At 41.1% G+C, this 11,651-nt stretch overlaps 1 protein-coding gene across 1 annotated transcript in view; it reads left to right on the top strand.

Annotated features, from left to right (window-relative positions):
- The first annotated feature begins 1,221 nt into the window (after positions 1-1,221).
- The window catches only part of prox1a (prospero homeobox 1a), a 42,639-nt gene continuing 32,209 nt past the window's right edge, over positions 1,222-11,651 (top strand). Inside the window, exons 1-2 of the mRNA XM_066698027.1 lie at positions 1,222-1,741; positions 6,096-7,892. Of these exons, the coding sequence (XP_066554124.1) occupies positions 6,163-7,892 (1,730 nt within the window). The 5' untranslated portion in view covers positions 1,222-1,741; positions 6,096-6,162. The remainder of the gene's footprint in view (positions 1,742-6,095; positions 7,893-11,651) is intronic.

Here is an 11,651-nt window from a genome sequence, read left to right as displayed (position 1 = left end):
GGAGGAGGGAAGAAAATAAGAAGAATGTATTCACTTTATTTACTGGTTTAGCACACAAAAAAAAGTTGTATTCTTAAATTGATCCAATGCTTTTTCAATAAATTAACAATAGTGTATTAGCCTAATAAAACGCAAAGATACATAGTTCTGAGATGACAGGTATTGCATTATAGACTATTTCAGTGTGTTTTTTCTGACACAAAGACAAATGAGGAACAACTTTGAAAAGGTTACCGAGAAGGATGGCGCTGACGTCCCGCCACCTCAGCCTCCCAGCTCTCTCCCATCGCCCTTCCGGACAATACTTTAATGTATGGACACGCAAAGGGCTCGTTTAGGCCCAGGTACCGCATCTCATCGTGCAAAGGTGCGTCTTTATCCACCCTGGTGTATCTGTGGGGATTATTCTCTTAAGGGTGAATGTGAAGTGATAAAGTGGAATATGTATTGCGAATAACAGTGCATCAGACAAATAAATGTATCGATATTATACAATAACATCAGTTCAATCCTGGGGTTTGTTTGGTTGGTTTTTGGACACATTGCACGGCCCTGCACACCAAACTGAAACGTCCGAAAGTTCAAGTTTACATAACAAAATAATACGTGTATAGTTTTTCAGGATCTGACTTACCGAAAGAGGAAAAGCTTTGAAAAGTACAGTAGAATAGCTCCTATAATTTATATGTTAAAATAAAATAAAAATAAAACGTACATGGATTTTTAAATATAAAGGTTGTGTACCTAATGTAAATTAAAACAGCATGTAACTGTTCTCCTCACATATATGGTAAAGTGTGTATATATTTTATATAAATGTGTGTGTGTGTGTGTGTGTGTATAATACAAGCTCCATTCCTAATGTTGGTTTGACTTTCTTTAAATCATAACAAATCTATCCTACCAATAATTAAAGGGAAACTCCTTAGTACCACTTACTTTCATTGCTTGAATATGACAGCAATACAACCACAATGCCAGTCAAACTAGATATTGTACAATTGTAATGAAAACGTTGACCGAGCTACAGTATCATTTTGCTCCCAAATCCCTTCTGATAAGGTGCGGGGAGCGGCGCTTCTTCCAAGCCTCCTCCCGTTCCTCCCTCGAAGGCTCGGTGTTTTGTATTCCTCTCCGTCCGGCGGCCGGCTCTCATTGGTGGGCGCGAACGTTACATCACCGCGATTATGACGCGCCGTCTTCCTGTTTCCTTCAGCTGCGTCTTAAAGTGCATCTTGTCGGAGGGGGCGAGTTTGAGCCCGGCTGGGAGAGAAAGTACAGTCTCACTCCTCCAGACAGGAGAGAGCGGCTCTATCCAGCTCCACTCTCACACACTGAATCACTCCGGCTGGCCTGAGAAATTACAATATTCATCAGCAGCGACAGCCCTCTCTATTATCCTCTCTTTCGCCAGCCAAGAAGAAGCGCAGTTTCCTCTCCTGTGCTGAGTAAGTAACCCTGTCTGTCTGCACACGCCGCGGGGTTAACGCATACAAAGAACCCGAAAAGAAACCGAGAAGGACCAGAAAGAGCAGAGGCTCCCCTGCGCAGCGCAGCCGTGTGCGCAATTCATTCCTGCGTGCACTCACTTCTCACTGCGTTGCTGTTACTGAGTAGCCTATGATTTGGAGAAAGACAGGCAGGATTTGAAGACGTTTGCCAGGTTCTGTGTTCGCCGGGAGGGAGACGTGCTGCTGCTGCTGCTTTTTTTTTTTTTTTTTTTGTAACCCTCTTTTAAAAAGTAAGTAGAGATGCTGTTTCAGCTGCACCAACTTTTATTCTACGCGCTTTGCGCGGTGTCTGTCGGCAGGCAAGCCCGGGTGTAATAGTTGCGGTTGGGAACAGAGTGAATATGTTTTCATTGCTTTTAGATGTTGAGGGGCTCTTATTAAGTCTTTTGTATCCGCATATGTTCTCTTTGTCTATATAGCAGGTTTTTTTTCTCTATCATCTCGCCGGGTAGGTACGGATTTGCCTACTATTTGCATGCCTACTTCCTCTTTTCCTTGCCTTTGTCAAAGGAGATGGTATCATTCATCAGCATTTGTTTTTGTCCGTTCAGTTTCTGTGAAAATGCAATGGGATTTTCACCTTTGATGTGTCTTGCTTTGTTTTTTTGTCCTGCCACTGGGATGAAGAAGTGCCTGAGTTTTGCTTCAAAGTTGCCAGTAATAAATGTTAGTGCTGAAAGTGGCGAGCGCAGCTGCCGGGCTTCAGAGACTCTTTCTTCACTCCGTTCAACAAACACAGACACACGCGTACGACTGTGGAAACGATGACATTGTCTTAATTGAAGACGTGCAATTAGTCCCAGTCGAAGTTTAAGGTGTAAAATGCACCATATTCCGCTCTCTGCTTGACATGTCAGGTTCATTTAATTGCTCGTCAGTGTGTAACTGCTGACTGAAATGCTACGAAAATTAATTATTCTGCCAACAGTTTGCATTTATTTCTGCAGAGGTAATTACAATGTTTTATATTTGTTTTTGTTTATTTTAATGGATTTAATTTTGTTTTTTGTATTATTATTATTATTTTTTTTTTTTTTACAATAGAAACTAGTAATTTTATTCGTTTAGAATGTAAGGATCAAGCAGTTTTTGGAAGAAGAAAAGTGTATATGGGTATATCTACATATATACAGACACGCATTTTGTAACAGTTTTTGTTTTTATGTTAATGTACATTTTCTTACTAAAGTACTGAAGTTCAGTGGCAGTGGCGTCTCCTCGGACTGGTCTTGAGACTCCGGTCGAGAGGACATAGACAGAGACGGTCTATATTGTTAAAGACTGGAGGTTTTGGTTTGTTTGTTTGTTTTGTTTTTCTTGAAGACGTTGAAATGATCCAGGATTGAACTGCGCATGGGCAATGGGAGACAGGTGCGCTGTCCCTGTGAACAGACAGGTGCGGGTCACTATATAGCAATAGCGACTGGGCTCTGTGTGGACGCTATTGTGCGCTTTGGACTTTTTGTGTCTTACGTGTTAGATGGTGAATTATCAAAGTCTATACGAGAGCTTTTGGTGAGCATAAACCACAGTGCGGTTGTTTAAATTAGTTCTCTTAATTTTTCTGTGAAGAAACAAACGGGTGCTGGCATGTATTTTATGTCTTTCTGCGCACGCATTGTTTTAATGTGTATATGTAAGAAAATAGACGTACAATTAATATTTAGGTCAGCTTAAAATTAGTTGAATCAGTTACATGACAGTAGACTTTACTTAAACTTGTCCACAACGTTTTAGATGGATGACTTTTGTTATAAATTGACGGGAGGGTGTAATGAAAGCAGATGGGCTCGTTTACATTTCTGTCAACACTGAGGTTTTTGACGGGGTTTACCGTGTGTAGTTGGACAAGTATTCAAATTGTTGTAAAAATGTCCAGCTATAAATACATGAGTTGTCTGGCAAAGGCTGTTAATGCGAAGGGCGCCTTTCATATAGACTTAGGCTTCATGCAATCAGCTGGTGTTTAATTGAATTAGTATAGAAATATTTAAAAATGTTTTCCGCTCAGCAGCAACTATAAATGGAGGACAATTGCGCTGTTTTAACGAAGCATTTTTCAAATAACGCACAATAACTACTCCGTTAAGGACACACACGTTTTAAATGCCTAATGCGAATAAATAAAACTTCTTCGGAGACGTCGGGTAGTGCTGGACATTTGACTCTTATTTAATACACATTAATTTTCCTAATACCAACTATACGTTTGTGTTTATTTAACTGAAAACAAACTTTTTGTTTCCCCCCACTTACTGTACAACGACCTCATGTAAAAGTTCAATATCATACAATTGTTCCTTTGTTTACTCCACTTATATATAAACTGTAGGGAGTTCAATAGGAAATTATCAAATATAATAATAATGTTGTTCTTGCAAATAATACACTTCTTACAACTAACACATTTTTAGAACTGAATGAAATAATCTTTCAGTGTAGTGACATTTTCCATTGCTCAGTCTTACATGGCACACATGCACTGCAAAGCAGACTCCCTCGAAACTGTTGTTTGTCATAGTTTTTTCGATCACTATGCATATTTGCAGTTATTTGCAACTGATGCATATTTATGACTGAATCCAGAAATAGTTTTTCAATCAGTTCAATGTGCAGTCCGCCATTCTGTCACCAAATTGCACAAAGTCCTGTTGCATTTTCTTGAGGTGCAGAACTGAAGATAAGAACAGAAACCAAACGGTTGTCAAGACTGTTACATACATTGGTGTTTAAACAGCTGTGTTAGAAGTGATTGAATAAAGAATGACAGAATTGATCAGTGATTTTATTGTCTATGTCTATACAGGATTGACTCCTGGTGGTTTTGAGTCTTCCCCCTATCAGAACAATTTGTTTTAATTAAGATCTATTTTGTATGTATTTATTTATTTCCTTCTCAAGGATCCCTGTAAACTAAATGTGGACATTTTATTGAAATTGTGGATTTTTTTGCATGCGTAGTTGTTCAGTCTATACAGGATTTACTCGTGGTGGATTTGAGTCTGCCCCCTCTCAGAACAATTAGTTTGAATTCATATATTTATTTGTTTATTTATATGTATTTATTTTCTTCTTAAGCAGCCCTGTATACTAGATGTGGAAATTTTATTGAAATGGTGGCGTTTCTTGCATGGGTAGTTGTTCAGTATATCTAGCCACAGATGTCATCATGGGGAGCATGTAGATGTTTTTACAGGTGAACCGAAAGAGATGGGAGCAGTTCCAAAAGTCTACATGCTGCCTTTGGCAAGCTAACCTGTTATTGCGAAGATGGGCTCTGCAAGGCGGATGTAAAGTTTAACATCAGATAAATGTAGCATTAGTGGAAGTACGCCGCAGTAAAATGTTTGTGATCCAAATGCAAAAAGCTGCAACTCGTATGTAATTTGCTATCCGGCTTCAGCAATCTGAGCTAAAAGGCAATGTTAAGAGCTGAAACGTGAAAGACTGGGGAAGTGTTTTAAATGTATGTACTCTGAGCAAAATCAAAACGTTTTGCCATCTTTAATAGACATGCATTGTTTTAATATTCTCCTCTCCTAAAAGGACATTATGTTTCAGATTAACTTTTGTGACAGTGTCATTCTACCATGTTAGCTGTTTTCTCGATTTATATAGTTTGTTTTAGTTTTTTTCCTCCATATCTGGTTTGTTTGCATTCGTTTTCCAAATAGCATTACAATATCTGCCGTCATCTGTGTTTTTGTATTAATCTCAAAACATTTACAATGTCTCCAAGACAAAGCATTTGCAATTTTTTAGAACAGATTCCGCTTGAGGCCCAATTGTCTTGGATAGTCCACGTTTATATGCATCTACATTTATTTGTGTGCCTATATATGTTATATAATTATTATTTATTATTTCAAGATGGTCACACTCCAAAAGTATTGATTAATTTAGTTTTTTTTATTAGTGTTTGCACTGTTCCTTTCCCTGTTTCAATTAGAATCTGCTTTATAACTGTTTACGACGCTAAAGTAAACAATTTCTCTACAGTTTTCTAATGCGCTCATGAAGGGAAATGGGGACGAGACCTAATTAATTATCATAATTATATGCAGCATTTTCATATTGTTGTTGTGGACTGTTGTGCCTTCATTTCTCAGTAGGAACAAGGAAAAAAAGGGTCATGTACAGTAGGTTACAAAAGAGCACAATGTGAAGTCATGGTCTTATTTCAAAACTGCTAAATATATATATGTGTGTAAAAAAGTTACACCGTATTATGTTATTGTTGTATTGCTGTAACTAAATGCATTTTTATGACTGTCCTTGTTTAGCATAAGCTACAGTTTTCTTGAAGATAAACTGGTATCATTTTAGGCTTTTCCTACAGTAAAATTATATTGCTAGTGGTGCTTAAGCATTTTTTTTTCATCTTAATCCATCTTAAACCACTGGAGCAGAAATATTTTAAAATGTTTCATTTCAACCAGAGTGCATAATAAATTGCAATAATTGTAATGTGCCATAAATCCCAGTAGTGCCCAATGCATTTTATGTTTTATTCAGGATTGAGGTCAGGAAACTTGGAGAAATTTAAAGAAAATGATTCATCAGTCCTTTTGTTCTGTTGGCCAGGGTCCCAGGATTCTCGAGCTGTGCCCAGCTGACAGGCTTTTGAAGATGGCACAATAACAGTCCAGTGATGCCTGACCATGACAGTGCAGCCCTCTTAAGCAGACAAACCAAGAGAAGAAGAGTTGACATTGGAGTGAAAAGGACTGTAGGGACAGCATCTGTGGTTTTCGCGAAAGCAAGAGCAACCTTATTCAGTGCCATGAATCCCCACGGCTCCGACCAGGACGTAGAGTGTGCAGTGGTGCAGCATGCAGATGGGGAGAAGTCAAACGTGCTCCGCAAGCTGCTGAAGAGGGCAAACTCCTACGAAGATGCCATGATCCCTTTTCCTGGAGCGACCATCATTTCCCAGCTGTTGAAAAATAACATGACCAAAAACGGTGGCACCGAGCCCAGCTTCCAGGGCAGCGGGCTCTCCAGCACCGGCTCTGAGATTCACCAGGAGGACGCCTGCAGCAACTCCTCGCGCGAGAGCCCCCAGGAGTGCCTCTCCCCATTCAGTCGGCCCACCATGAGCCAGTTTGATATGGAGCGGCTTAACGATGAGCACCTGAGAGCCAAGAGGGCGCGCGTGGAGAACATTATCCGCGGGATGAGCCACTCGCCCAGCGTCACGCTGCGGGCCGGGGAGAGTGACCGAGAGGGGGCGCCGCAGCCGTCCAGCCCCCGGGAGAGCTACCGAGAGAACAAGCGCAAGCAGAAGCTGCCCCAGCAGCAGCAGCAGAGCTTCCAGCAGCTGGTTTCGGCCCGCAAGGAGCAGAAGCACGAGGAGCGGCGGCAGCTGAAGCTACAGCTGGAGGACATGCAGAAGCAGCTGCGGCAGCTCCAGGAGAAGTTCTACCAGATCTACGACAGCACGGACTCGGAGAACGACGAGGATGGCAACCTCTCCGAGGACAGCCTGCGCTCCGACAGCATGGACCATCGGGCGCACGACTCCAACGCCGACCGCTCCGACAATGAGATGTCCGACCTGGACCCGGGGCACTTCATCGACCGGGCACGCGCGCTGATCCGAGAGCAGGCCCTGGCGGCGGAGGGCGAGAAGCCCAAGCGTGACGGGCCCCGGGGGAAGGTGCAGGGCCCCGCCTCCATGCATGTGGAGGGCAAGCAGCTGGCCGAGACGCTGAAGCAGGAGCTGAACACGGCCATGTCGCAGGTGGTGGACACGGTGGTCAAGGTGTTCTCCAAGCCCCCCCGCCCGCTCCCTCAGGTCTTCCCCCCACTGCAGATGCCTAGAGACCGCTTCGCCGTCAATGGGGAGAACCCCAACTTCCACACGGCCAACCAGCGGCTGCAGTGTTTTGGTGACGTCATCATTCCCAACCCCCTGGACACCTTCAGCAGCATGCAGGTGCCCGGCGCCAATGACCAGACGGAGGCGCTGCCCTTGGTGGTCCGAAAGAACTCCGCTGACCAAACCCCTTCAGTGCCCACCCCTGGGGGGCACCACCACCCCTCCCTGCACCCTTCCCCACTGTCTGCCACAGTGGGCTTCACCCCGCCTTCTTTCCGCCACCCCTTCCCCCTCCCTCTCATGGGTTACCCGTTTCAGAGCCCTCTGGGCACCCCCTCGGGCGGCTACCCAGGGAAGGACAGGGCCTCCCCGGAGTCCCTGGACCTGTCGAGGGAGACCACGAGCCTACGGACCAAGATGTCGTCGAATCACATGAATCACCGCTCCTGCTCGCCCACGCACCCCGGCAGCACGGCAGAGGGCTTGTCTCTGTCACTCATTAAGTCGGAGTGCGGGGACCTGCAGGACATGTCGGAGATCTCGCCGTATTCAGGAAGTACAATATCCTTTTTAAGAAAGAAAGATAGCCGGTGCACAGGTGTTGTCATTGCTGTCTTGTTTTCTTTCTTTTTTTTTCTCAACTGTTCTGTTTTTTTGAATCTCAACCTACCAATCCCCCTCCCCACTGAGGGCACACTTACAGAGCTCTGGTAGATAGAGACGCAGGGCTCCGTGTGGCCGTCTGAATACTCCAGACATCACTGCAGGGCACTGAAACGTAGGCCGGGGTACCTGGTGCACTGCTAATTGTTATCCCTGTCGAACACTTCTCGATTAGCAGGAGGAACTGGTAGGCTTCATGCAGCAAAAGACATACTTAGATTTCAATTAATCATCATTAATTGGCTTTTGCATTAACCCCTCTGTTCTCCCAGCAGTCTCATGATGAAAAAGAGCTCCTCATTTAAGGCTTTTAAATGGGAGCTGTTGGGGAAAGTGCTGTAAGGACCATCGCAGCTCTCTTTTCTTTTCCCCCCTCCTACTTCTGCGATCGCATACTGTGTGCATGACCTCTTTTCATCATTACATAGTACTTCTATATATTTATATAGGCAGGAATCACATGATATTTCTTTAACTAACACTTACAATTGAGGGAGGTGGTGGGGAAAAATACAATATTTTAATAGGAGGATTTTTTTTAGAATAATATTTTCTAATAATAATACATGTTCAGCACATCTGAGAAAGCTGATTTGTGAGACAGATGATTTCAGCACTTTAAAGCACTTCTTCAGTCTTATTCCAGGGAGGTGTTTCCTTTTCCTCAGTGCTGTTGCTGAACTGGCAGCAGTGGATATAAGAATGCCATTTAATTTAAGGTTCATGGGAGATTTTATATATATATATATATATATATATATATATATATATATATATATATATATATATATATATATATATATATTTAACAGCAAGTAAAATAAACATTGTTCATAATTTTTTTCCCCTCTCCTAGTACTGTATATATTTACATTAGGGTGTTCGGTGTGATAAAGCACCACTTTCTCCCTGCAGCTCTTCATTTTTCTTATCATATCACGTTGTAAAAAAAAATAATTACAGTTTCTATTCTTATTTCTATAAAGATTTGTTGACAGCCTCAGGTAGTCTTTGCACCATTTGCTGTTGCTTGGCAGCCGAGTATTTTTCTTCCTTTCTTTGAAGCTGATGTTAACAGGTGTTTGCAGGTAGCTGTTTATCTTCCGTTCGGTTCTCTTGTCTGTTTCTTAACCTTTCGAGCGTGTGGTTTCTAAAGCGTCTCCATTTGCTCAGTGGCCACTGTGTGTTTGAAGTGTGAAAACAGACTCTTATTATATATCCCTTTACACAGAGATTAATCTGAGCACTTTAATTCAAGTAATTTTTGTAGAAAAAGCCTTTATAGTGCTATGTTTTCCCTGTTGTACAAATGTAACATATTTTTATATATTTTTTAATTGAACATGCTCATGTTCAGATGGGTAATTATTCGGCTCTGGGCTTTGTGGACATGTACAGAAGGCTGTTCTGAGACTGAGCAAAAGCATAAAGATTTAGACAGTGTTGGGCCTACGTTGTACGTCCCAGCAATTTTTTTTTTCTTAATCCAAACACTATTTGCTTTTTTTTTTTTATTTGAAGATAGATACAATATGTCAAGAAATATAAGTTATAATCCCTTAACTTGCCTACTAGTTTCCTCTTCCTCTTAGTTTTTTATTTTTGTTGTTTGTAATTTTGTGTAGTATTCTAGCGAGTCAAAGCCATTGCTTATGTTAATAAATGTATAGGGAAATGACCCCTGTATACAATAATAATAATAAATCTTTATTAAAGTGTTCCATGAAAAATAGATTGTCCTTTTAAAAAAAAAAGTCCTAATATGGCATCTTTCACTTATGTGTTTTTAATCTTTAAATTATAATGTATGTGTTCTCGGTCTTTATTACAGGAATCTATTAACGTTAGCACATTTAATAGCAATGTATTTTTGGTTAACAAAAACAAAGCAAACATTGCTCAAAGTAAACCCAGGACCTGAAGTTTCTGGTTTGTTTTTTGTTGTGGAGTCTAGGTGTAAACACTGCGAGGTTAGCTTCATATTAAGATGCCAAGAAATTGCACCTGCACAGTGAGTTAATGCTTTAGCCTTGAACTCATTCTAGATATTTGCAAATGAAGCTGTTTAATCAAATATTAAGTTTTATTCAAATAGCTGAAGAAACAGACAGCCAATTGTCTTTGTCACTGAGTAGTATGATCTTCCTTGTCACGCGGCCTCTTTGCATCTCAAGAAAAATAGCCTTGTTCAGTTCCCAAAACATTTGCATACAGAAAGTCCAAGCACAGCTAGAGTGTTTTGCAGCACTAAGACACAGGGAGCAGGTGAAGTTGCTTTGCATTTCCCATAGATTAGAGGCTGTGCAAAGTTTTCAACAAAGGAGATTCACTGACCTTAAGAACGGAGCAGGAGCTGTGCGAGAGATGAGCATTGTTCTTTGTGTTGTTCTTAATTTGTGAATTGCAAGTTTTTCATTCCTGGATTAAATGTTATAACTAATATGTAAGCAAATGAGCATATATATTTAATAGATGAAAATATATGATATTTACTGTAAGCGCAGAATTAGAGGAGGCTTCTTCGTTGCTCACAGGCTGCATTAGTCGAGGATTGCTGCAGTGAGTGATCTGATCTCAGCTCTCCCGTTTACTCTGACTCTTGGCTTGATCGCTTTCATACTAATTTCAGCACCTATATTCCACAGCCATGATCCTAATATTTTCCCATAGTTTTTTTTTCTTTTTATTGTTTTGGGTAGTTTTTTTATTTATTTATTTTAGTCGGGAACTTGCTTGCTCCTGCGTCTGGAGTGAGGCGATCTCCCATGTTTTGCCTTGTAAACGTACAGATTTGCAGGTTGTTTGAACACTACTTAAGGTTCAGCTGCAGCGCACTCTAATCTTTTATGTTCCTGAGCAGATGTCTTTCATTAATTTATGGATTTATCATCTTTTTTTTTTTTTTTTCTTCTCCTTACACCTGGCAGCTGGTTTGAGTTTCAACAGTCATTGTCTCTTTTACATGACACGCAGAATTCAGTGTCATCTGTCTTCGGAGACTGAGAGTGTTTTCGGAAAGACTGTGTTACTGGAAAATGGCCTATTTGCCCTTACCTTCCTTGTCTTTTTTTTTTTTTTAACTCCTTAATATTTATTTGGGCTTATTTCATTTCCTGGCCTTGAATACAGCTTAGCTTACATGAACTGCAGCTGTATGTTTACCAGATCTGTTCTGCTGTGAGTCATTGTGTGTGTGTGTGTGTGTGTGTGTGTGTGTGTGTGTGTGTGTGTGTGAGAGAGAGAGAGAGAGAGAGAGTGTGTGTGTGAGTGTAAATCACCTGGAAACAAACTGGCCTTCTTGGAATACAGGTTGAATTTTGGTATAAGAGTTTACTATGCAAAAAAAATGCTTATTTGTTCACTTTATTACATCTATATTTGTAATACTTTTTTGGCGGAGGTTTTAAGAAACAAACAATTTATAATTTTAACTTGTGTTTAACCTAAAAATGTTTTGGTTAAACACTCTTATAGAGAGTATTAAAGACAAATTCTGTTAAAGGTCTATGTTGGAGGAGCAGATGATTGGTACGTTTCTTGGGCTTTTTTATATCGGGCAGTCGGAGGCACTGCGAGTATTTTCCTTTGTAATGTTGGTAACAGTGCATATTGCTCTCTTTTTGTTTGCCTTCTCATTAATATGCATCAGAAGAGGA

Source organism: Amia ocellicauda, chromosome 1 (genome assembly GCF_036373705.1).
Source record: "Amia ocellicauda isolate fAmiCal2 chromosome 1, fAmiCal2.hap1, whole genome shotgun sequence".
NCBI classification, from domain to species: domain Eukaryota; kingdom Metazoa; phylum Chordata; class Actinopteri; order Amiiformes; family Amiidae; genus Amia; species Amia ocellicauda.
The sequence above is the reverse complement of the archived record's forward strand: the minus strand, read 5'-3'. Positions and strand labels throughout refer to the sequence as shown.